General features: G+C 35.2%; 1 protein-coding gene across 1 annotated transcript; it reads right to left on the reverse strand.

Annotated features, from left to right (window-relative positions):
• Positions 1-12,547: 12,547 nt before the first annotated feature.
• LOC132601869 (protein MAIN-LIKE 2-like) lies at positions 12,548-13,342 on the reverse strand. The gene is made up of 2 exons (XM_060314925.1): positions 13,322-13,342; positions 12,548-13,279 (listed from the first exon to the last, which is right to left on the reverse strand). The coding sequence occupies exons 1-2, from the start codon at positions 13,340-13,342 to the stop codon at positions 12,548-12,550; spliced, it is 753 nt and encodes a 250-aa protein (XP_060170908.1).
• Positions 13,343-24,335: the final 10,993 nt, after the last annotated feature.

Genomic DNA, 24,335 nt, shown 5'->3' on the forward strand with positions numbered 1-24,335 from the left:
TTTCTCGTTACACACAAAACCTTTAGAAGGACCATAAGATAGTCTCTCTTTCCCTTCTGTTAAAGAAATTGCATTTCAGAAGCGAAGATACAAAAGTTAAAGAAATGATCCATTGTTGTTGGTTTACTCATCTTCAACCCTTTAGTTTAGTTTTATATGATAAAAATTAAGCGTTTTGGAAATGAAAAGTTGGTCTTATCATCTTCCATTTACTTGTATGTGTTTTAATAGTAGTAACAGATATCCGAAAGGAACGTGGCCTCACTAAATGTGTTTTACACTTTCAGTTTTGTTTGTCATCAATTGTTTTAGAGACTTTGAGTTTTTCAAAAATAAGATAAATACAAAAATAAAGATAAAAAAGGCAAAAAAAGGAGAAAAAAGATAAATAGTTTTCTAGGCCATAGAGAGGTGCCACATCACCTTGTCTATGCCTAGCTTTATATTATATATAGATTCAATTTCTTTTGCAATTTGGCAGTTCAATGTATCATCAGAATAGTTAATAGCATAAAAACATATTCAAGTAAAGTACAAAGGAGCAACTGATATGTTGTCTCGATCATTCTTTAACTAGTGAATTAGTCCGCGCGAAAAAGAACCTTATTGAATTAATTAAATGATCCTCTTTTTCTAATATCTAAATATTTAAAATATAAGCAAAAAATAGGTTGTACACACCTAAATTTTTTACCTTTGCAATTTATATATGTTTTTAACGAAAAATGGGATTTCTTAATTGTAAATTCACTACCGATAATTTATTTGTTTTGATAACATAATAGATATATTTCTTTTTAATTTCAAAATTTTTACATAATTTTTATAACTCCATAAATAAATATTATACTTTTATTTCTCATACATTTAATGCTTTGATGATTTTGCTCGTATAATTTAAGTAGATAAATATTTGATTTTGTTTCTTTAAAATATTAAAAAACATTATTTTTAAAGGTTGTTACGACCTCACCCCTTAAACACGATTCCAACATTTAAGATGTATCAAACTACCTAGAGTGATTTATCTTTTTTTTTAATTTATTTAAAATATTATTTGCAATAAAATGTCCTATTTTAACAAGGAAATGTCCTATCTGTGGTTGAGAATTTGTGGATGCCTGAGTTGGAACATTGAAATTTGTTATGCCTCTAATCCTAGAGCTTAGGATTCGACTTAATTTATCCCACAATCTTTTTATTGCCACAAATAAAACTTTTGAGTTCAAATAGAGTGAGCAATTATAAATTGATAGAGATGCTAATTAATAAAATCTCAGGTCATGCATTAACGAAGATACACAAAAATAATTGCTAGTCCACTCAAGCATAATAATTCAGAAAATGAAAGAATTTTTCTTATGCCATAAATCTAAATTCTCCTTAAAGATAAAATCTAAAAAGATTATGCAATATCTTAAACTTTATGTAATGTATAAATTCTTAAGATTTGAAACATTGCTGGTTCTTATTTTTATCTCTTCCTTCTTTCTCTTATTTTTTCTTTCCTTTATTTCATTCGTTAGTTTTGGTTTTTTTTTTTTTTTTTTTCCTTTTCCTCTTTCTTACCAGCCTAATATTCAGCAAAATTTAAAATGTTTTATCCTCTAATAGTCCGCTGAACCTGAGGCGGATTCAGGATTTAAAATCTATGGGTTCAATCTCTTAAGATTATTAGTTTAAACCCGTTGTATTTTTAAAAGTTATGAATTTATGTCTACTATTTATTGCACTTTTAATAAATTCTTAAGCATAAAGTTATATTTCGCCTCCAAAGTTTGGGGTTCAATCGAACCTCCACCTATCACGCTACATTCGTCACTGCACTGAACATCCTAAAAATATTCCATCATGTCAAAAAGCCATCTCAACTAATTACAACTTTTCACCACCTTCTTTCACATAATTTTATTTTATTTATTTTTAAGAAAAAGAGGCACTACATTACCGAGATTCAACTATATATCTAAAACATTATTCACGCACTCAAGGAAAAAAAAAAAAAGAGGCAGTACATACCCAAATTTTTGTGCAGACACATCTTTTTCCTTCTGTAATCTTTTTATGGACTGATCACTGATGAACACATCATCTTTTCTTGTTTATTGAGCGGCGCAAATTTCAGACTTTTCAAATAAATTTTTGTGGTCTATATATTCTTCTGGTGGCCATAAACTTTGCTTCACATTTGCCTCGTCAAAACACTGATTTCATTTTTTGTCCATACATTTCAACCAAAACTTGGGTGGGAGATTTTTTTACTCTTCAATTTTTCTGTAATTTTTAGTAGTGGAGAGAGGACATCTCTATTTAAGGTACCCATATTTAATTCTTCATTATTGTATTAAAAGCCCAAAACTGATAATATTAAGAATTGTAGGACGTGCATGACTTTTGGGTGGAGGTATAATTAACAGATCGTGGGAAGTGGTTTTTGGGTTTTTAAAAACAGGACATAAATGAACAAAAGTAAGAAAAATTCAAAAAATTGAGAAAAAAAATAAATGAGTTTTTTGGCCAAAACAGTATGCCACATCATCTTATTTAGGCCTAGCTTTATATTATATATATTTGTCTCAACTCTGGAACCTCATACCCCAATAATAATGGTAGAGTTAGGGGTGACCCCAAAGCAGAATTGATCGGTGGTGCTTGATTGAAGCTTCGGTAGGTACCACTCCCTTTTCAGAGAACCATACGTGAGACTTCCGCCTCATATGACTCCATCCCAAGCTTTAGTCGTCGGCCTCAGCATTAAACTACTATTTATGCATGTATTTTCAGCTTTGACTGATGAATCTTTTGCTTCTCGGGTAATATCGAATAATGGTGCTTAGGTTGCGAGAGATGCCCCTAGCCCGTAGGGCATGGCCTGCTTCCCGCCCAAAAGAACCGCTTAACACCTAAAATATTGTCCATTCTCTGCAAATAACTGAACTCCTGTTCTTGTTCAACAATTTAACTTATGGGTTAATCACCACATTGGATTTCCCAAAGAAGAGAAATATCATTACAAATATAATTCTGCCAAAAGATTCTAGAAACTGCACATATGTAGAAATGTAGTTATATCCTCTAAATAGATGTTACGAATTAGTTTTTAAACAGTTCCACTTTGACCTAAAGTGGATATGTATGGAGACGCCAATTCTTTCCATTAACTTATAAGATTAGGTAAAATAAGGGGTAAAAAGTAAAAACTTGTCAATCACTCTATATATATGTGACGCGTCAACCACCATGAAGATGGAGCACTACACCCTATTGAGTTTCTTTGGACTTCTACATTATGGCCAAATCATTTAATTAATTTTATTTTAATGAAAGTGATTGATGAGCCGTGAAATTACGGAATATTCGATGCTAATTCCTTAAGCTTTTGTGACTCTTTACGCACTTTTGTTGTTACTTTGTGTGTATTTATGTTGTTTTGTAGAATAAGATGCCCGGAGAGCAAAACGAAGCAAAACGGAGCAAAAATTGAACAAGAAGCACTTTCTGGCAGCACATGCTAGCAGCACATGCGTGCAGCATGTTGAACATGCTAGCAGCACTTGCTGCAGCATGTTGAACATGCGACCAGCATGTTCAACATGCGAGCAGCATGAGTTGACAGAGAAATTGGCACAACATGCTACGGTTTTGGCACAACATGCGACTCGCATGTTGCACCTGTGACACAAGATGCGAGTAGCATGTTGTGCACGAGGGTATTTTTGCCCAGATTTTATTCCCGTTTTTGGAATGATATAAATACTCTTTTAGGGTTTGTAAAACATATCTTTGGCAGTTTTTTGACAAGTTTTGGAGACTAGGTTTCTACACCACACTTTGGGGTTGAAGATTTGAAGATTTGGTTGAGCATTTCTTAAACCTTCAATTCATTTCTTCAATTCCTTGCTTTGTATTGATTATCTAAGTGTGTAGCTTTCTATTCCAATACTTGAATCTTGTTTATGAAAATATTCTTGATTAAAGTTTGGTTTGAAACTCTTGTTATGCTTATGTATTAAATGATTTTTATTCCTAATGAAGTGGGTTATTGTTTCTTTAATAAATCTCATTCTTGAATGTTTCCAAAGGGATTAGCTAACCCTAGGACTTACCCATTTAATTTGACTTGAGCTCGAGAGAGGAAAGTCAATTTGGGAAAGATTAGTTAACCCTCATCTAATGACTTGAGCTCGAGAGAGGGAAGTCACTTGGGATTATATTGATTGTGCCTAATATCACACTTTAAGGCTTGAGAAAGCTTAAGGTGAAATTCATTGATTTGGTTGAGAAACTTTCAATGAGAATTTAGAAATCATTATCTATTAACATAACCTCGTTCTTAGTTGTAATATCGTAAAATACATTGGATCGTTACTTGAGTGTAATATCCTATTATCCATGCTTGTGGCCATTGATCATTTTACTTGCTTTCTAGGTAAGTTTACATTTCCGCATTAGTTATAATATTCTCCAAAAACCAAAATATCATCTATCGTTTGGCTTCAGCTTAGTTGGTGAAAGTTCCTTACTTTCTTAATCGCCTAGCATATTGTTCCCTGTGGGATCGACCCCGACTCATAGTTGGGTAAATTATATTGCATACGACCGTGTACACTTTCTCTTTGAGGAGTGGATTTGGACGTTATCAGTGATGAATCTACATTACTAACCACTGTTGACACCCAATTTTGTCCCGCCTCTCCTCCGAAATACCTATTTACGCTTCTAATATTTTTGGAAAATAAAAAAAAATATATATTATATTTTACTATAATTATTAGCCTCTTATCAATACTGGCGTTTCACTATTCTTTACCGCACTGATTATTATTATTAGTATTATTATCATTTTTCGGCATTTTACCAGCTTACGCACACGCATCGCATTTATCTTTGCATAATTAAATAATAGTGTTTATTTACTGTGGATTTTCGAAATATTATTACACGGTTATTAGAACGCCATTTTTTATCTGAGCACTAATAATTGCATATTTTATATTAAGTAATATTTTAACGCAAGTTATTTAAATAGGTCTTTTATTTAAATGTAGTAGCCCAATCAACTCATACTATTTTTCGGACCAATTCTTAAGATCAACCCACATTTTTAATTTACCTGGCCACATTTTTATTCAATCAGCCCATTCTTTTAATTCACTAGCCCAAATCGATTAGCCCACATTTTAAATACCCCAGCCCATATATTTTTAGCCCAACCCAACAATTTACCCGACCCGGAAGCCCAATTCCGTTCAAAATGAGGGAACCCTAGGGTTCCCCTCTCATTTTTCTTCTTCACGCCGCCTTCCCCCTTTCCCTCTTCTCCTTCTCCCTCCTTTCTCCCTCGTCTCCCCCCTCCCCCCACGTTGCCACTGCTACCCCCCATTCTTTCCTGTTCCCCATGCCTCTGCCACACCCACTCCCTCTTGTCCCCCCTGCTCCTCTCTCTCTCTTTCTTCAAACGAAAACCCTAATCCACCCTATAAATAATCATTTCTGTTAGTTCATTAGGGACAAGGTTCGGAGACGGGGAAATCCCTTTTACAAAGATATATTTTTTTTTAGTCGCTGAAATCCTCTACAAAGAGAGATTCTTAATCGCAGAAATCCCCAAGAATCAAAGTCTTTGAATCGCCAGATTTCCCTTGAAAATACAAGTCTTTAATTGTTCCAGTTCCCCTTTAAAACATCGGCTTTCAATTTGCTCGATATCGTCACAAAATATTAGATCTTGTTCTGTTTTTGTTGTGGGTGTTCGTTCGAATCCGAGCATACGCAAGTTCGAATTTCAAAGTGTTCGAGTGTAGATCGAAGGATCCGAAGCTCCATTTCGCTGCACCCGAAGAAGGTAATTCCCCTTTTCTTTTGTTTTCGCATCCTTCAGTTGCTATTCTATATGCTGTTTGGTTAGAGTTGATTAGCTCAGTTTAATAGATAAGTCTGTTTGTATGTGGACATTAGTTCGGATTTAATCAATCCTGCATGATGGTTTAGTCGCCAAGTTAGTTCTGTTTATGCCATTGGATATGTTGGGTATAGTAGTTTGATTTTAGTTGGTTCAAAATGCGTGAGCTGTGTTCTTCCTATCTAACTCAAGCTGCTTTAATCATTTTGCATATGAAAGCTTAATATGTGTGAACCTGTTCGTGTTGCCAGCATAAATAATTTCCCTTCTTCTAATACTTTAGTTTCAGTTTGATAATGGAATTTGTCTAGGCATCTCGGCTTGACCCAGTTGTCTAGGCCCTATAGACTACTTTAACCTGATCCTCTATGCTCGACCTGCCTGCAGCATTTAGCTATATTAAAGTTGAATTGGTTGATTAGTATAGCATGTTAGATCAACTGCCTTAAGTGTCCTTTAGATCAGTATTATATTGAGTAAGCATTCCATGTTGATTAATTTTGGTTGTCATAGCAAGGCTGGTCATTCCATAATGAAGATTAGATGTCGATTGGTTTCAAACGATGTTGGCAGAACCTGCATTAGTTTAGTAATATTTTGTTAGTAGGTGCAATATTGTGGTTTGTGATTTTACTATTGATTCAACTGTGATCAGGCACATTCCTTTAAGCCCAGGGTATTACAAATCTATGTCATTACAAATTGTGTTGTGGTCATAAATATATGTTCATCTTGTTAAGAAGCAGTTGAATGCCCATTTTAAAAACTGCCGATGGTAGTTTCAAACCTGGCTGCTGAATGAAGGAGTAATTCAAGTTCTGGTCTTTAATTTGTTTAGTGCATAGTTTTACTGTCGTTCTTGTTAAATCTGTGTCCATGATATGAGTCTAGGTCGATTGGTTTGGTATCCCAAAGTCGCAGAGTGTGGGTAGAAAGTTTGTTAGATGCAACTGGTAGCACCTGTGAACCTATCTAGTATTCTGGGAAATTTATGACACATGTTTGAGGTCCTATTTCGATCAAATTTTATGAATATATGTTGTGTGTACCTCCTTTGAAATCTTTGAATTATTTTGCTAGCTTAGTTATCATTTGGTTGAAGCAGTTGAATCCAATATGATATAAAGCATGCCCAGTTATGTCATAAAATCTAAGACTTTTTAAACCACCTATTCTATTGACTAACTGCAGTAGTTGCCTCTTGATGATTCTGACAACCTTGTGATCTTGCATCTGTTTTATTTGTTTTAATTTGGGTACATGTAATGATCTTGAGAAAAGAGGTAACTGCGACAACTATTTTTTAACTAGATAATGCATTCTTCTCATTTGCTGAAAATATACAATTAAGTGTTAAGATGATTCAGTATATATGAACTAGTCCATTGAACTTCCACCTGCCTGCTCCCTTACCAGAAAAGTGTTCTGTGAGTCAATCATGTATGATGTATGTCTGCGTTTGCAATAGCTGTAACATTATCATATATTACTTGTTTCAAAATGACTTTGAGGCCTGGTATTCTACCTGTCTGTGTTATGTCTCTGCCTCAGTATTTTGTCTTCCTCTTTATATGTTCATGATAGATGAGAAACTGATTGAATAATGTGAACTGAGAGGCGACGATATTCTGTTATCGCTTTAGTATTATAAGCTACATGCAGAGATGATTTTTTTTATTATAACTACTGGTGTCTTGCTTTGTTAACATAAAGATATGAATTGAAATGTGTCTGAATGCCATAAATGTCCCTCCTAAATTTAGTAGATGTTTGGTATACCATGAATCATCCCAAAATCTGCAGATCTCGTTACTGCTAATGCTGGGCAGATGTTGCCTTAGTATGTATAAATACTCCAATGCTGTTTGCCTTAACATACTAGGCAGTTTTCCTGCAATACTCACTGCTATTGCTGTGTTGATGTTGTTTGCCTTAGCATATTGTATAATTTTTCTTGTAATGTCTACTGCCATTGCTGGGCAGATTATGTGCTTCAGTACGTTATAAATGCTTTAACGTTGTTAAGGCTGTGAGATCATATACCTACGTATACACAAGGTATACTTCAAATATACATAGAATATACACAATCTGCTGATTTGGTTGAGTTTGTATTCTACATGTTTGACCTTATTCATCGATTATATACTAATCCTTTTCTTCCGTTTTTATGCATGAACATCGCATACGAGCCCGAGGGACTCGTTCTTCCTCCACATCCGGTGTTGGGCTAAAAGCCCAACAAAATCCTCCTCTCGAGTCAGCCCCATCCGCAGCCAAGAAATCAAAAAGAATTCTGGGCCGAGGCCCATAACAGTGGCAGCAAACAGGAGCAATACTAAAGTGGGCTGAGCCCATTTAAATCATTTTACTTTTCTTATTTTATTTTCTTTGTGCATTTAATTTGTAATTACATGACTAACATTTTACTTGTTTTATTTGTTTAGATTAGGCGAATCTTAGCGAATTTAGTCGGGTTGGTTTTAGTAAATGGGTAGGAAGAACTAATATTTAATTCCATAATGCCATTTTCTCCTTTTATATTAAATTATCTATAATACTTATAATATTTATCTATATCAAAATAATTGATCTTCAAGAGTGTAAACCCATGAACACGTATTTTTTATTCCTACTATATTGGGAATCTTAAGGTATTACTGATATACAAATATGAACACGAATACATTTTATAAACAACTCTTCGGGTTTAAATCAAACACATACATTTTTAGGTATAGTTAATAAACATGATAAAAAAGGGAGAAGGAAGATTCCATCTCGTCCGTACTCTTAAAACAAAAATTAGTTAAGGCCTCCCAGAGTTATTTTCAATTATGTTTTAAAACGCTACATATCCCGTGCTCCTTCAGTTCATGACTAAACTCTTCTTTTATACAAATTATTATTTTTACAAGTCTTATTTCTAATAACATTATTACCTTTTCCTTTAAAAACTTTAGCTATATTTATAAGTTATTTCCCAAACATTTATAATACTATATTTACCCTTAGCCTAATTAATCATAAGTCCGGTCGGTTAACCATTGTTAATGGGTCTTAAAGGGTGCCTAATACCTTCCCTTTAGACTAATTGAACCCTTACCTAGAATCACATTGGTTAAGCAGACTATTAACAGAGGTTTAGTTTTAACTTTACCTTAGTTAACATCTGGGTGTCCTAATTCACCGTTAAATTAATTAGGTGGCGACTCCTTAAATAAAACAAATAGGAATCACCAAAATGTTGTACTATAATTTAACCCGATTAAAATGGGGTATAACAACCACACCATTTTAGCTTGATTAAAGTGACCACTTCATAGAGTCCGGAGCCAAAATGGCATATTTTTGGAGCTAATACCCCAAAATAGGATGCCTTTTTTTTTATACCAAAATGGGTATTTCGTTGGTTATCCAACGAAATACCCGCAAGCAACACTGTTCCAGTCCGGTATTTGTTGCATTTCGCTCCACTTGTAGCGAAATGTAACAAATATTTTTTTTTTGTATTTCGTTTATTAAAAAATGAAATATGATTTTTTTTTTATTTCGTTCATATAAAAACGAAATAGGAAAATATATTTTTTTTTTTTGTATTTCGTTGATGTATGAATGAAATAGTATAATTTTTTTTTTTTTGTATTTCATTTATAAAAAAATGAAATATAAAAATATTTTTTTTTATTTCGTTTATATAAAAACGAAATAGGGAAATATATATATATATATATATATATATATATATATATATATATATATATATATTGCATTTCGTTTATATTCCAATGAAATAGGAAATTATAATTTTTTTTTCGTTTATATAAAAACGAAATAGGAAATATATATATATATATATATATATATATATATATATATATATATATATATTTGTATTTCATTCATATACCGATGAAATAGGAAATGTTTTTTTTGTATTTCATTTATATAAAAACGAAATAGGAAAATAATTATTTTTTTCGTTTATATACCAACGAAATGTTTTGTTCCATTTCGCAGGTATATAACAAAAAAAACCCTTTTTTTTTACCGTTTTTCTGCTCTCCATATCGATATGGTTTTAATTTTATTTTTTTGTTCATTTCTGTTAGTTCAATCAGTTTCAGACGAGCATTGAATAGTTGTCAAAATAATATCTTTTACATTTCGTGACTTAATTTGCGAAATTTTTTTACTTTTCTCCGTTTATAAATATTGTTCTATCTTTACCTATGGTATATCATTCGTCTTTCAATTTTTTTTTATCCATCTCATATCTTTCATCTATTGTTTTTCTCTTATCTGTTTCATATCCTTGAACTTTTATTTTTTCTCTCATCTATTTCATAAAAGATGACGGAAACTCATGTTAAAGTGTATTTATTTTGTGGTGGTGAAGTTGTGTATGAAGTAGGTTCGGTTAGATACAACTGTGGTCCTGAAATAGGGCAAAGGTTTCCAATTTCCCTAAAATATGATCGTCTGCAACGCGTCTTAAGGAGTAAAATGTTCATAAATTATCCTGAACTATCGGTGGTTATAACCGGATGATGTCCAAGTTCATTTACAGCCGATGGTTCACCAATTTATGGTGAGATGCCAATTACGGACGATGAATCTTTATCGTCATTTCTTCGTTGTCCTGAGATTTTTAAAAATCTCATATGTATAGCGGCGCTTGACATGTATGCTACAGTTCAACGCTCTACCCAGTTTGAAGTTCCAACCGACAATGAGTTCGATTTTTGAGGTACTACCTATCTCCCAAGTTTGAATATTGGTTTTTCAAGGGGTGTAGTTCAACAACAAACAATTGTAGGATTTGGTAGTCAGTCAAATGATACAACTAATTATGGTACACAGTATGATGGTATGGCTTCAACGCACGATCATAACTTTGATTGGAGTGGACAGAATCGTGAGACGGGTGGACCAAGTAATGCTACTACGCAGTTGCATAATTTGAATTGTAATGTACGACACCCTTCACATCCTGGTGACAGTGATAGGTAAATATAATCATATTTTATTCACTTTATTCATGGATTGTAGAATTGTGTTTGACTTGTAAATTCTATGATTTTTTCTTATTTATAGGCATAACGATTTTGAAGATAACCCCGCGTTGACTCAGCTCACACAAATTGTGAGCAATAACGATTTAGCTAATGATATAATAAATGAGTCGGATAGCGATAGTCCATTAGATCATGAAGGGACGGACGATGATCAATCGTCTGCCGACGGTGACGATTCTGATGACGATGTTGCGGCCCCCAGTAATCTTGGTGTTAATTATCATTCAAATGTGATCCCATATTTGGATAATACAGAAGAAGTAGAACCGGAAGATTTTGCATACATGAGAGATAACAGGTCTGTTTGGGCTGCACTTTGGAATTCCAGTAATCTTAAAGTTATCAAATCAGGTTAGTTTGGTGCGACTAATTTTTTTAATAATATATTATTTTTGAATTTTGTGATTTTAATTGGTGTAATTAGGAGTTGATATTTTTTCTTGTACATACAAATAGGTATGTTATTTCACAGCAAGAAGCAAATGAAAGGTGCAGTGAGACTCTATAATATAGCCCACAAAAAAGAATTTAAAACAGATCAAGCCAAAGGTACATTTTGGAAGGTTATTTGCAAGCGGCATGAGGAAGGTTGTAGTTGGATGATCCGTTTTTCGTTGATCGGAAGTGGTATGTGGAAAGCAGGAAAAATGATTGAGCCACATAATTGTGACACGAATGATTATACAGAGGATCATTTCAATTTGAATAGCAACATGATTGCTACTTCATTGATACCATATGTTATGATCAATGCACAAATCAGTATTAAGTTTGTTCAGGAAACTATAAAAGGCATCCATCACTATACTTCTAGTTATAGAAAAGCGCAAAAAGGGCGTAAGAAAGCTTTTGAGATGGTGTATGGTGATTTCGAAGGTTCTTTTAGGGCATTGCCTCAATACATGGCTGCCCTAGAACATTTCAATCCGGGCACTATTGTTGAGTGGACACACGAGTCAACTACAATGCAAGGCGAACACATCTTCAAGTATCTTTTCTGGGCCTTTAAACCAAGTATCGATGGATTCAAAAGTTGCAGGCCGGTCATCTCAATAGATGGCACCCATGTCTATGGTAAGTATGAGATGAAATTGTTGATTGCTATTGGCATTGATGCAAACGGAAATATTTTTCCACTTGCATATGCCATAGTTGCACGTGAGAGCTATGAGTCATGGACTTGGTTTCTCAGTTTTTTATGGAGACATGTTGTTTGTGATAGAAAAGGCATTGGACTAATTTCTGAACGTCACCAAGGGATCTTGCAATGTGTAATGACACATGAATGGTTACAGCCACCCACCACACATCATAGATTTTGTGTTCGACATTTAAAAAGTAACTTTAACAAAAAGTTTCTTAACTCTGATCTTAAGAAGCTAATGTAGTTGGCTGCTACAGAGCACCAGAAGAAGAAATACCAAATGAGGATGCAACAAATCAAAACTTTGTCACCTGCAGCGCATATGTGGTTAAGCGAGCTTTCGAAGGAAAAATGAACATTGTATAAGGACGGTGGTTATAGGTGGGGGCTATGACGACAAATGTCTTTGATTCTTACAACGGTTTATTGAAGAAAGCCTGTGGAACGGCTATTAGCCATCGAAGCACCGCATAGACAATTGTACAAGTATGATAATGTTGTTGCTCCCCAAGCTTTCCCGCCGATTGCATCAAGGTCTATTATGTCAAGCAAAAAGTGTAAACTAAGCTTTGAACCAGTATTATCAGGGAATATAGTGCCACCAATCCACCAAAGCAAGTACAACCTGACCCTCTTTTGTACCTCAGCCTCATCAGTGTGTTCATCAATAATATCATTCTTGGCAATCAAGGTTTCCAAATGATTAGATAATTGTGTTATTACCAACAAGCTATTACCTATAATTGCTTCTTCTCCAGGCAACCAACCAGTAAGGTCGTACATTAATTCCCGCCACGTTGATTTAGTTATATTTTTAACATTTTTCTGCACCAATGGGTGGCCATCCACGGGAATGCCATATAACACCTCGATATCCTGCAGTGTGATGACATATTCGCCAGTCCGCATATGAAATGTATGCGTCTCTGGACGCCATCTCTCAATAAGTGCAGTGAGGATTCCTTCATCATACTGCACATTACCTACTGCTAAAACTCCCCCAAATCCACACCTCTCAAAGTAATTAAGGATGCGATTATGTAAAGGGTAATGCCTCACGTGATTCCAGAATTCATGATTCGCACGACGTATAGTTAAACACGTGTTCTGTCCAGTCAATTTTCCATCCCACACAGCCTGGGATCGATGCTGTTGCTAGAGTATTAATAAATCATAGTTTTCTAGACCTGGATGTACAGTGACTTTGGGGCGATCCATATCTATAACATTGCAACACCAAGCCACTGTTGTTAGAATAATTGACAACACATTACACAATTGTTTACTATATATTCAATAGGAAAGTCAACAAAGGTCAAACTATAAGATATATTATCACGTGAGAAAAGGAAAAAAATTAATAAGAGTACAACTGTCAAAAAATAATTGCAGTTCCCTATGTGGTCAACGAAATGTAATTAAACTTTTGGTTAAGCTCATAATTAATTGCCATAATAGTATTCATCTTACATATAACTACTTCTTTTCTATTTAAAACAAACCATATGATTGGAGAGGGGATGCAAGGACAGCTAATTTTTTTTTACCGGATCGGAACAGTATTTCGTTAGTTATCCAACGAAATACCCATTTTGGTATTAAAAAAAAAAAAGGACATGCTATTTTTGTCTATTAGCTTCAAAAACAAGTCCAACTTCCTCACAGTTTCTTGATCTTATACTTTTAATTTGAAAAATAAAAATTCTTCATGCTTATCAACAGAAAATAATCTCCAACGATTAGTCACAATTTGATCATAGAAAATGACCCAACAAATGATACAAATATCTTTATGTTATATTTAACAATCTTACTTTCCTCACAATTTCTTCATCTTTTTTTTAACTGTTGTTCTATGAAAATGACTAACTAAAAGAACATTTTATAATATAAATTTAGACCTTTTTAATCAATAGCTTCGACGATCTTTTTAGTATTTTAATTATAGTTCGTTGACCAATAAACTCTACTAACATTTTTTTAAGTTTTTTTTAATTGAAGCAACGACTGAAATTACCAACTATTGATTAATTAAACTTGTAACTTTTGTATTCTTAATTATAGTCTACTACACTAAGTATAAGATATAAATAAATCAAAAAAATAAATGTGAACTAATTTATAATGACTAAATAAAAAAATATATGTAAAAATTTATAAAATTAATAAATTACCTCAATATGAAGAAGATTATGGAGCAAAAGTTGAGGAATCCTTGTGATAGGATTAGTAGAAAAAGAAGAAAAGATTGAAGAATGGAAGAAGAGGAAGAATGGAGGTAGATGAAGAACAGAGAATGGAGAAGGGAGAATGGCGAATGGAGAATGGAGAGGATAAGGAGATCAGAAAAAGGGTATGAACGAAATAAAAAAAAATCCTATTTCATTGGAATATAAACGAAATGCAAAATATATATATATACTTTCTTATTTCGTTGGAATATGAACGAAATGCAAAAAAAAAAAAAAAAAAAAAAATCCTATTTCGTTTTTCTATAAACGAAATAAAAAAAAAATTAATGTCCTATTTCGTTGGAATATAAACAAAATGCAAAAAAACAAAAAAAAATTATCATATTTCGTTCATATACCAATGAAATGCAATATATATATATATATATATATATATATATATATATATTCCTATTTCGTTTTTATATAAACGAAATAAAAAAAATATTTTCATATTTCGTTTTTTTATAAACGAAATACAAAAAAAAAAAAAAATCCTATTTCGTTTTTATATGAACGAAATAAAAAAAAATATTTTCATATTTCGTTTTTTAATTAACGAAATACAAAAAAAAAATCCTATTTCGTTCATATACCAACGAAAAAGCCAAATAAACTAGCACGGGTTCTCATTCGTTCGGTCTTGCTAGAAGGGGCGGATTTGACAAGTATTTCTTCAAATCTCTCAAAGCCCGTTGGCATTCTAAAGTCCACTCACAGTTCTTTTTCTTTTTTAGCACGCTATTCTGGCAATGCTCGGACAATCGAGACAAGCATCTGCCTAGCGATGTCACTCTCCCAACTAGCTGTTGCACCTTTCTAGTATTATCAAGGACGTCTGGTCTTTGTTTGATGGCCCGAATGTGATCCGGGTTAACCTCGATACCTCTGTTGGATACTATTAAACCTAAGAATTTTCCGGTGCCAACCCCGAAAACACATTTTTCTAGATTCAACTTCAGGTTGTGGGCACAGAGAATATCGAATGCTTCCTGCAAATGTCTTATGTGTTCTTCTGTTCCCAGGGATTTAACAATTATGTCATCCAAATAAATTTCAATGCTCAGGCCCATTTGATGCTGGAACATCTGATGAGTCAGTCGATGGAAGGTGACCCCTGCGTTTTTCAAGCCAAAAGACAAGACATTATAGCTGTAGGTCTCGTTCTCCCTGATGAACGAAGTTTTTTCCTGGTCTGCAGGGTCCAACCAAATTTGGGTGAGCCTTGAAAACACGTCCAGAAAGCTGAGTAATTCGTGCCCAGCCACCGAGTCGATCACCTGATCTAGACGGGGCATGGGGTACGAGTTCCTCAAGCATGCTTTATTTAAATCTAAATACATTCAAAAGCTATCAGGTTTGTTAGGGAGTACCACAACATTGACCAACCAATCCGGCTATTTTACCTCCCTGATCACTCCATGCTCAATGAGCCGGGCTACCTCTTCTTTAGCGAATTGACTGCGTTCCTCCGACATCAGGCACCTTTTTTGTTTGATCGGCTGGCAATCAGGGTTTATGCTTACCTTATGGATGATCGCCTCCAGAGGGATATCTGCAACATCCAAACCCGACCAAGTGAAGCTATTCATGTTATGCGTTAAAAACTTAAGCAATTTCTTCCGGGACTCTGGCTCCAAGCCCGAGCCCAGGTATACATGTTCCTTCGGTAGGTCTGGACAGCATGCGGTGAGTTTGAGGTCCTCAGGTATGATACTTCCTGCGTCTACCTCTTCCGGTGCAATTAATCCTCTTGGTGTCTTTTCCCGCGGACCCTCATTGGACAAATCTTTTACCCGGTCTGCTTATTTTTCATACTTGGCCACGGGTTGGGGCCTAAGGTCGGTATTCTGTAATTGCTAGCAATTTTTGTCCCTACGATCGTCTTTGGCGATCGTCGGGGCTACGCTTTCTAGGCTGGGTTCTGGGTCCCCTTGGACCTCGACTATCCCCCAAGGAGTGGGGAATTTCATGATTTGATGGAAAGTAGAAAGGACCGCCTTCATGCCGAACAACCATGGTAATCCTATCACCAGATCGTAAGGCATGTCACCCTCCAAGACGTCAAACAGAGCCTTCGTGGAGACCCCCTGAATATGCGTGACTAGCTTGACTTTCCCTCGTGTGGTCTCGCTGGATAAGTTGAACCCAATCAGGACTTTAATCACCGGGATCACTTGCTCCATTATCTGCATTTCCTTGAGAACTCGGAGTTGCATAACGGTCACAGTACTACCTGGATCAACAAGCACACACTTTATGTTAAAATTAGAAATTTGAAGAGATATTACCAATGCATTAGTGTGTGGACCACCAACATTCCTTTCTTTCGCAGCTTCGAACGTAACGGGGTCCTTGAGATGGTTTCTTCCTCCTTTTCTGGAAGTATATAGGTTGTTGTCATAAGGATCTTGGGTTATTGTCCCGGCGGCCTTTGCCTAAAAAATCACATTGATCGTGCCCAGGGGAATTTGTTGCTTGTGCTAAGTCCCAGTGTCCTTCTCCCGAGTGTATTTGGACCGGTTGCTTAGAAACTTCTTCAGGTGTCCCCTTCGCAATAGGTCCACTACCTCATAATGCAAATGCATGTAATCCTCGATCGAGTGTTAGGGGAGGGTGTGGAATTCGCACCATAGTTCTACGTCGCGTCTATTTGGATTAGACCGCGTTGCTACTGGAAACCTTGCTTCCTTCATCTTTTTCATGGCTATGATCAGTTCCCCAGCTTCCACATTAAAATTATATTATGCCATGCTTGGGGGGGGGGGGGGGGGGGGGGGCAAGTCCACTGAGGACTTCCTGGGCTGGCCTTGATCATATCACGGTCTTTGGATCCCTGCGTCCCTCCTTGGAGGAGGACATGTTGCATACGGTTCATACCAGTCTCGTGGGTTCCTTTGCCTAGCATGATGGGCATTAGCAGGCCTTTCCAGCGACTTATTTTTTTATTTCTGTTCGGGATCCAGTTCTAAGGTCATACTCTATTCTGTTGTTAACCACGTTCCAAGACTTGGCCGGGAACTCCCTCAAGCTTTCTTTGAACTTTCTCGATGCCTCGGAACCATTGTTGTTTAATCCATCCGTGAATGTCGTAGCAGCCCAGTCTTCCGGTATGGCGGGCAGTAGCATCCTCTCTCGTTAGAACCTCTCCAATAGTTGCGGAGCGTCTCACCATTCCTATATTTTATAGCAAAGTTATCCTCTTTGTGCGTCTCGAACATTCGAGCCCCAACATGGGCCTTTACGAACGTATTTGCATGAGCAACAAAAGAGTTAATAGAATTTTTAGGCAAGAGATTATACCAGGAAAGCGCTCCCTTACCGAGCGTGTGTTGGAATTTTTTCAGCATGACTGATTCAATCTCGTGTTGCTTGAGGTCATGTCTAGTGATGGATGCTTTGAAGATCGTTATGTGCTCCTCCGGATCCGTGGTTCAATCATATTTAGGAATATCTCGTATTTTGAACATCTTTGGGATGAGCGAGGGAGCCGAACTTGGTTTGTACAGAATCTTTCTATATTTCCTCGCTCCCTGCCCCTTTTAGGATATGGGGAGCCCCAGGTATTTGGCTCATCCGGTCGTGGAACTCTTTTTTCTAACTTGGCAATCCTTTCCAATTTTGCACTCTGTTTGACTGGTTCCGGCTCCATCTGTTTCGTGTCCACCTTGGGTGTCCCAGGCGCCTTAATGACCTCCGAGTTATCCATAGGGCATTCAACTAGTGCTCCCCTGGACCCTGACCATGCGGTTCATGAGCTTCTCCATACGTTTCATCATGGCGCTATTTGATTCCAGAACTGCTGCTAGTGTTATCTCCTATGGGAGGTCTTCCGTTTTATAGATTCCTTCCACCCTGGGGTAAGGGCGCATTTTTCTTTTTTTTTGGAATAACGTCTTCGAGAAACTCTGTCGCTGCTTTTCGCCGACTGGTCAGAGTGGGTTTTCTTTGTTGGGTCTTCATTATGGGTTTCCTCTAGGGGTGGCGTTATTTCCTCCCTCTTTACTTGCATTTCCAATTTCGGGTTGATTTTCTTGACAAAGCTCTGCTGGTTCCTCAACTGCGAGCCTTGTGGGTCCCTCGTTCCTGCTGGAACACTGCTTCCTGACATGCTGTTAGCTGTTATAGGCATGATCAAACATGTTTTTTTTTCAAACAGAACGACTCCAGACCTAAGTAAGCCTTTTAAGGTTTTCTGCTTTGAGTCAGGACGACACCACAATTGTCTGTCCCTACAGACGGCGCCAAACTGTTTTCCGGTGAAATCGGACTTAACCAAAAAATCAGTTAAAGATTTGTTTTCTAAGGTTTTGAAGACAAGTGGGACGTATCTAACCCCGAGAACTCCTTTTACGAGCCCAGTAGATCGTGATATAGTTTATTGAATAATGAAAATAATATAGTATGATCAAAACAGATAAAAATGATCTGAAAGTTACGATTCCGGGTATCTGCCCTGTTCTCTTAAGAATAGATTGATGTTTGCAAGAGTATTTGTTTACAAGAATGTGTATGGGAAAGAAGAAAATGCCTTTCTTTTCCCCTAGATTCCCTTATATAAGCCAAAACAAGACTTTTCTAACCCTAACGTTCGGGCGATGTGATGTGATTGTGGCTCAACGTACGCTTCTGCTATGACACACTGATCCAGGCCTGCGGACATGACCTGAGTTGGTAGGAGTGGAGGACAGCTGTGTAGATACCCCGAACTCTCCAAGTTCCCGGTTGCTGAGGCTCGCCCGGATATGCATTTTGTCCACAACACCTTCCTTCTTCCCTAAGCTAGGTCCATCTAAGCCACTCCTCCATTTTTCATAGTTCCCAAGGTACAACCGACGTGACTTTTTTCGCCACCCTTACGTATATACCTGCGATAGCGCTCTGATTGTTGACTGCTGATGTGACGGGAGTTAGTGAGAATGAGAACCAACTGGACAACCCCTGTGGCTGAAATAGGTTCCCAGGTCCGGACACGCTTTTACCCCCATACAGTCATATTTCTATAGATAAATTGAACCTTTATCATTTATTTGTTAAAGAATTTTGAAAGCCAATATTGCTAATTACAGAATTTGACAGAGGATTTGCATAGGAACTATAGGGTGAGCCCCGAACGTTGAGCGTTGGGCGTTTGAGGCACACCTTTGATCACTAAGACGTAAGCCTCACATAATAAAGTCTCACTCGTGAGCCTCAGGGCATTTTTGTGAATGCCCTCCCCAGGGACGAGCCCCAGACGAGTCACAAAATGTCGTTTAAAACATTGTTTGGATATTGTATCTCCATTTTCAAATACTCAAGGTTGTAACTTCCCTGTTCTTAATTGGTTCTTTTCATGATCTATTATTTTAGTTATGAGATTCAATGAACTCTAATAGAGCTTTTAATTTCGGTTTTTCTTGTAGTATTGATTTTTATCCCTTTGTCTTCTTACTTTTTCTCGCACAAACAAATTCCGTCTTTTTGTACAGAAGCAATTTATATTTTGCCATCAAGAACAGTAATTAGTGGTGGTTTACCTTACATAACTCTAGGTTCCGTTAGGTTTAAACGACAGAAAATTATGACAATTTGATACAACATTTATAACACGACAAAACTTCGGCAGACAAGCTAAAACATAGGGTGTGTTCGGTAGGGATGTTTTCTAATTTTCTCATGTTCGTTTGGTCAAAATTTTTGAAAAATATTTTCTTTAGGAAAATAAGTTCTTTAAAAATGGGGAATATGACTTCCCTAATCAAAATAGGGAAAACAAGTCTACAATTGACATTTCACCAATCACCAAATAAAAAAAAATTGTTTGGTTTTTTATATCACCCCTGTCCTCCCCGCCCCAACCACCACCCCCTCCATTTTTTTTAAAAAAAAGTTTTGAGAAGTTTTTTTAATTTTATTTTGGTTTTCTATGACTCACCACCCCACCCCCTACCCCCCCCCCCCCCCCGTCTCCACCCGCACCCCTTACCCCATCCCGAATTTTTACTTCATATTTAATTTCACCTTTATAAAAATGAAAAGTTTGAGTGGTTAACTTTGGAGTGGGGTGGTGGTTGGGGTGGGGTGGGTGGTGGTGAGGGATAGTGGGTGGTGGTTGGGTGAATAAGAAAAAACTTCCCATTTTTTATAAAAGTAAAATAAAATATATGAAATAGAAAATTTGGGAGGGGTGGGTGAAGATGAAGTGCATTGGAGGGTAGTGGATGGGTGGGGGTGGGATTTGTTTGGGGGATGGGTGGTGGAGGGCGGCTGCTTGGGGTGGGTGGTGGTGGTGAGGTGAGTGTGGGATTGGTGTGGTATGGGGTGGTGGGGTTGGTGGGGCATGGGTGGTATTTTTCAAGAAAATATTTTCTATCAACCAACCGAACATGAGAAAATAAGTAAGAAATTCACTTGTATTTCACTATCCAACCGAATATGAAAAAATAAGTAGAAATTCACTTATTTTCCAGAAAAATATTTTACTTTGAAAAAACATTTTCCATACCAAACACACCCATAATGTGTAAAATATAATTAATTGCCGCTTGAAGAAGAAAAAATCTAAGGAGTAAAAATATTTTACTTTGAAAAAACATTTTCCATACCAAAACACCCATAATGTGTAAAATATAATTAATGGCCACTTGAAGAAGAAAAAATCTAAGGAGTAAAAATGTTTTACTTCGAAAAAACATTTTCCATACCAAACACACCCATAATGTGTAAAATGTAATTAATTGCCACTTGAAGAAGAAAAAATCTAAGGAGTAAAATTTTGACTATAACGTTGAAAGTTATTTTCGTGTGAATAATTATGTTAGGCCAGAACCCAACGACCAAGGGACGCTGTAACGTCTAAGAGGTTGATATAGAATAAACATCAGTGGATATTGAATAAGAATTTTTTCAGAAATATATAGCCAACACAAGATTTTGTATTCATGTAGTTATATTTTTAGTGTATACCTCTATAACCTACTTTCTGTTAACAACAGTGTTACATTTTCATACGATATTTGTATATCTATATAAATAATATATAAATGTGTATAACACGTCACTAGTTACAGAGACGAACTTCTTATGCAATTTTTAGTTGTCATTCTTGTTCACAATCAGTTCAAACCTCCATCAAATAGCTGAGAGTGTAAAAATCTCTATCGATAATGCGAAGAAAATACCACTAGCAGTAGTTCAAATTGGAAACAATAATCATTCGTATTTCTTGCCCATAATTAATAAGAACATGCACGGTCCGGTCCACCCAAAGTGAAAAAAGGTGATAGAATAGGGCTTTAATTTTGTTTTAGTTTGGATTAAAAGTAGGACTGCTTCTCTGTCCACTTTTCTGGTAGCTATTATATTTTTCTTACTTAAACAGTTACACGGAAATATTTTATGACGAGGTACTGCCAAGTTTATTTGGTGGAATTCACAAAAAGCCAAAATTTAACTTCTGAAAAAATAATCATTATCATGAAGTTTTAAAATTTACAGGTAAAACTCCTACATATTGTCCTGAAGTTTTACATGTAAATTTGGAATTCCACGACAAATGATTATTTTTAAAATAGTATTGAAATGTGATCAATGGACGCTATTTTTACGTTTACTTCTTAGTAATAGCTCAGATGTTTCTAAAGGTAAAATATATATTAAAGCTGAAATACTAGTAAACAAATACTCATGTACGATTTAACCACCCCGAACGCCATATTGAATTTTTGATTCAATATGCACCGTCCAAATTTTATGTCTAACAAAATATTTACCTACCTAGCTGTCTGCCCTATTAAATCTTGATTATCGCTTGCTTTGTGTCTGCCAACTTAATATTTATTTTTAAACTAGATGAGTCATACCACGGGCCCAATATTTACATGTAAAAATTCCAATTTCTTCTTTTTGCGAAGGTTACTTTAGAAAATTTCCAATTTCTTCTTTTTGCAAAGGTTACTATAGGGGTCGTTTGGTGCATGGTATAAGCTGGGATATCCCAGGTATAAATTTATACCTTCTACCAAACAGAGTATAAAATGAAGCACAATCTTAAGGATGAGATATCCGACCTTATCGCACTAACCTTGGAATTATTTATCCCATCTCCCAGATGGAATAAATTAGTCCCGAGATTATAATCCTGGGATAATTTAGTCCGCGTACCAAACGATCCAGAGCCATCATTTAGTTAAATAGTCAAACCTCTCTATAGCATTGTTGGGTTCGAAGAAGCGAAATCTTTTGGCTGCTATAACGAACGCCTGTTATACACCTATAACAACAATGACATTTAAATAATATTTAGTTCTTATATGAAGAAAAGATGCATATATAAAATCTATTTTTTTTTTATTTTTAATTGCCAAATTATAAACTTAATCACACTTTGTATAGCGAAGAAATATCTTTTAATGAGGAAATTAATATTCTTGTCATGAATTGTGTATTGAAATATGAAAATATTTGGTTAAAATCTCTAGACCTATTATTCATAATCTTAGAGATTTATATATATATCTATAAAGATGATTAATCATTATATTGTCAAAAGAGTGTACTATTATAAAGACACAAGATTGAAATGTCTCATTTTACTTTCTTGTGTCTTTGATTATAAATGTTGTGTCTTTGATTATAAATTTTTATAATCAAACGGCCGGAATAAATTTATATATGTATAAAGATGATTAATCATTATATTATCAAAAGAGCGTACTATTATAAATATACAAGATTTAAATGTCTCATTTTACTTTCTTGTGTCTTTGATTATAATCTTGTGTCTTTGATTATAAATCTTTATTATAATCAAAGAGCGTACTATTATAAAGATGATTGTTGCTGTTATAGGCAAAAAACTATTATTGATAGATAAAATATAACATAAAACATCGGTTCCAAAAAAACTTTGGTTTTAAAATATATATTTATATATATATATATATATATATATATATATATATATATATATATATATATATATATATATTACATAGGGGAGAGGGGATTACATTCGAACACTTACCAATAAGGTGAAAGTTCATGTAGCCAACCAACTAAGAAAACTTAATTGTTATAGAGAGGTTAGGGGATTACATTCGAACACTTACCAACAAGGTAAAAGTTCATGTAGCCAACCAACTAAGAAAACTTAATTGTTATAGAGAGGTTTGACTGTATAGGATGTTAATTGTGGGTTTGAGATTGTTTCGATGAAACAATTGACACAAAGTATCCCGAATCCATTCCCCTTTGACATAAAATGAAGGGACAGTTTTTAGAATTCTAGAAATTCTTCTTAGTATTTTTCAACTCAAAGTTTAAATCTTTTTCACTTCTATATGCTGAAGTGAAGACCATGTGGAAAGAATGAACAACAACAATCATGAACTTCAGCCCTGAAAAAGATAAAGAGTTTCAAAACAACTGACATTCTAAAAGATTAAATTATTCCATAATTCTGCAAAATCTACTAATTTTCCCTTGCTTCCGAATGACAAAACAACAAAAAAAATATTCTTTGACTGTTGTTTTCTTCTTCTAAATTTGTTAAATCAATAACATTGAGGACCTGCGTACTGCGCATTAGCTAGGAGGTGAGATTTACCAAAATGCCATTATTTCTGAATTTACAAAAATGCCCTTGGACAACCATCTTGGCTCTTCTATATAGTAGAAATTCTCCCTGAAAGAAACAGACTACTCAATCAGATAACAAGACCATATAAGTTTCGGAGAAGAAAAGGGGTCTATCAAATACAAATACTTTGTTGTGCTATACTACCATAATTATGAAGTTATTTTACGTATCGTCATTAAACTTTATTAGAAATCTAATTCTGCCAAAATATTCTAAAATATACATGTATTTATTTTTCTCATTTAATGTTCAGCATCCGCTTTGAGGCCCGACTAGTTTTGATTCACTTCTGGAATCTCACTTTGTAAAAATTCTCTATAAAATGTAGTTTCATATTCAATGTTCGAACTCGAAACCT

The sequence above is a fragment of the Lycium barbarum genome, chromosome 7 (genome assembly GCF_019175385.1).
Source record: "Lycium barbarum isolate Lr01 chromosome 7, ASM1917538v2, whole genome shotgun sequence".
Lineage (NCBI taxonomy): Eukaryota > Viridiplantae > Streptophyta > Magnoliopsida > Solanales > Solanaceae > Lycium > Lycium barbarum.

Bases quoted from the DNA above. Each gene is read 5' to 3' on its own strand.
- LOC132601869 (XM_060314925.1), bottom strand. From the start codon at position 13,342: ATGGATCGCCCCAAAGTCACT. The intron at 13,280-13,321 runs GTACATCCAGGT...TTAATACTCTAG, and splicing joins TGGATCGCCCCAAAGTCACT to CAACAGCATCGATCCCAGGC.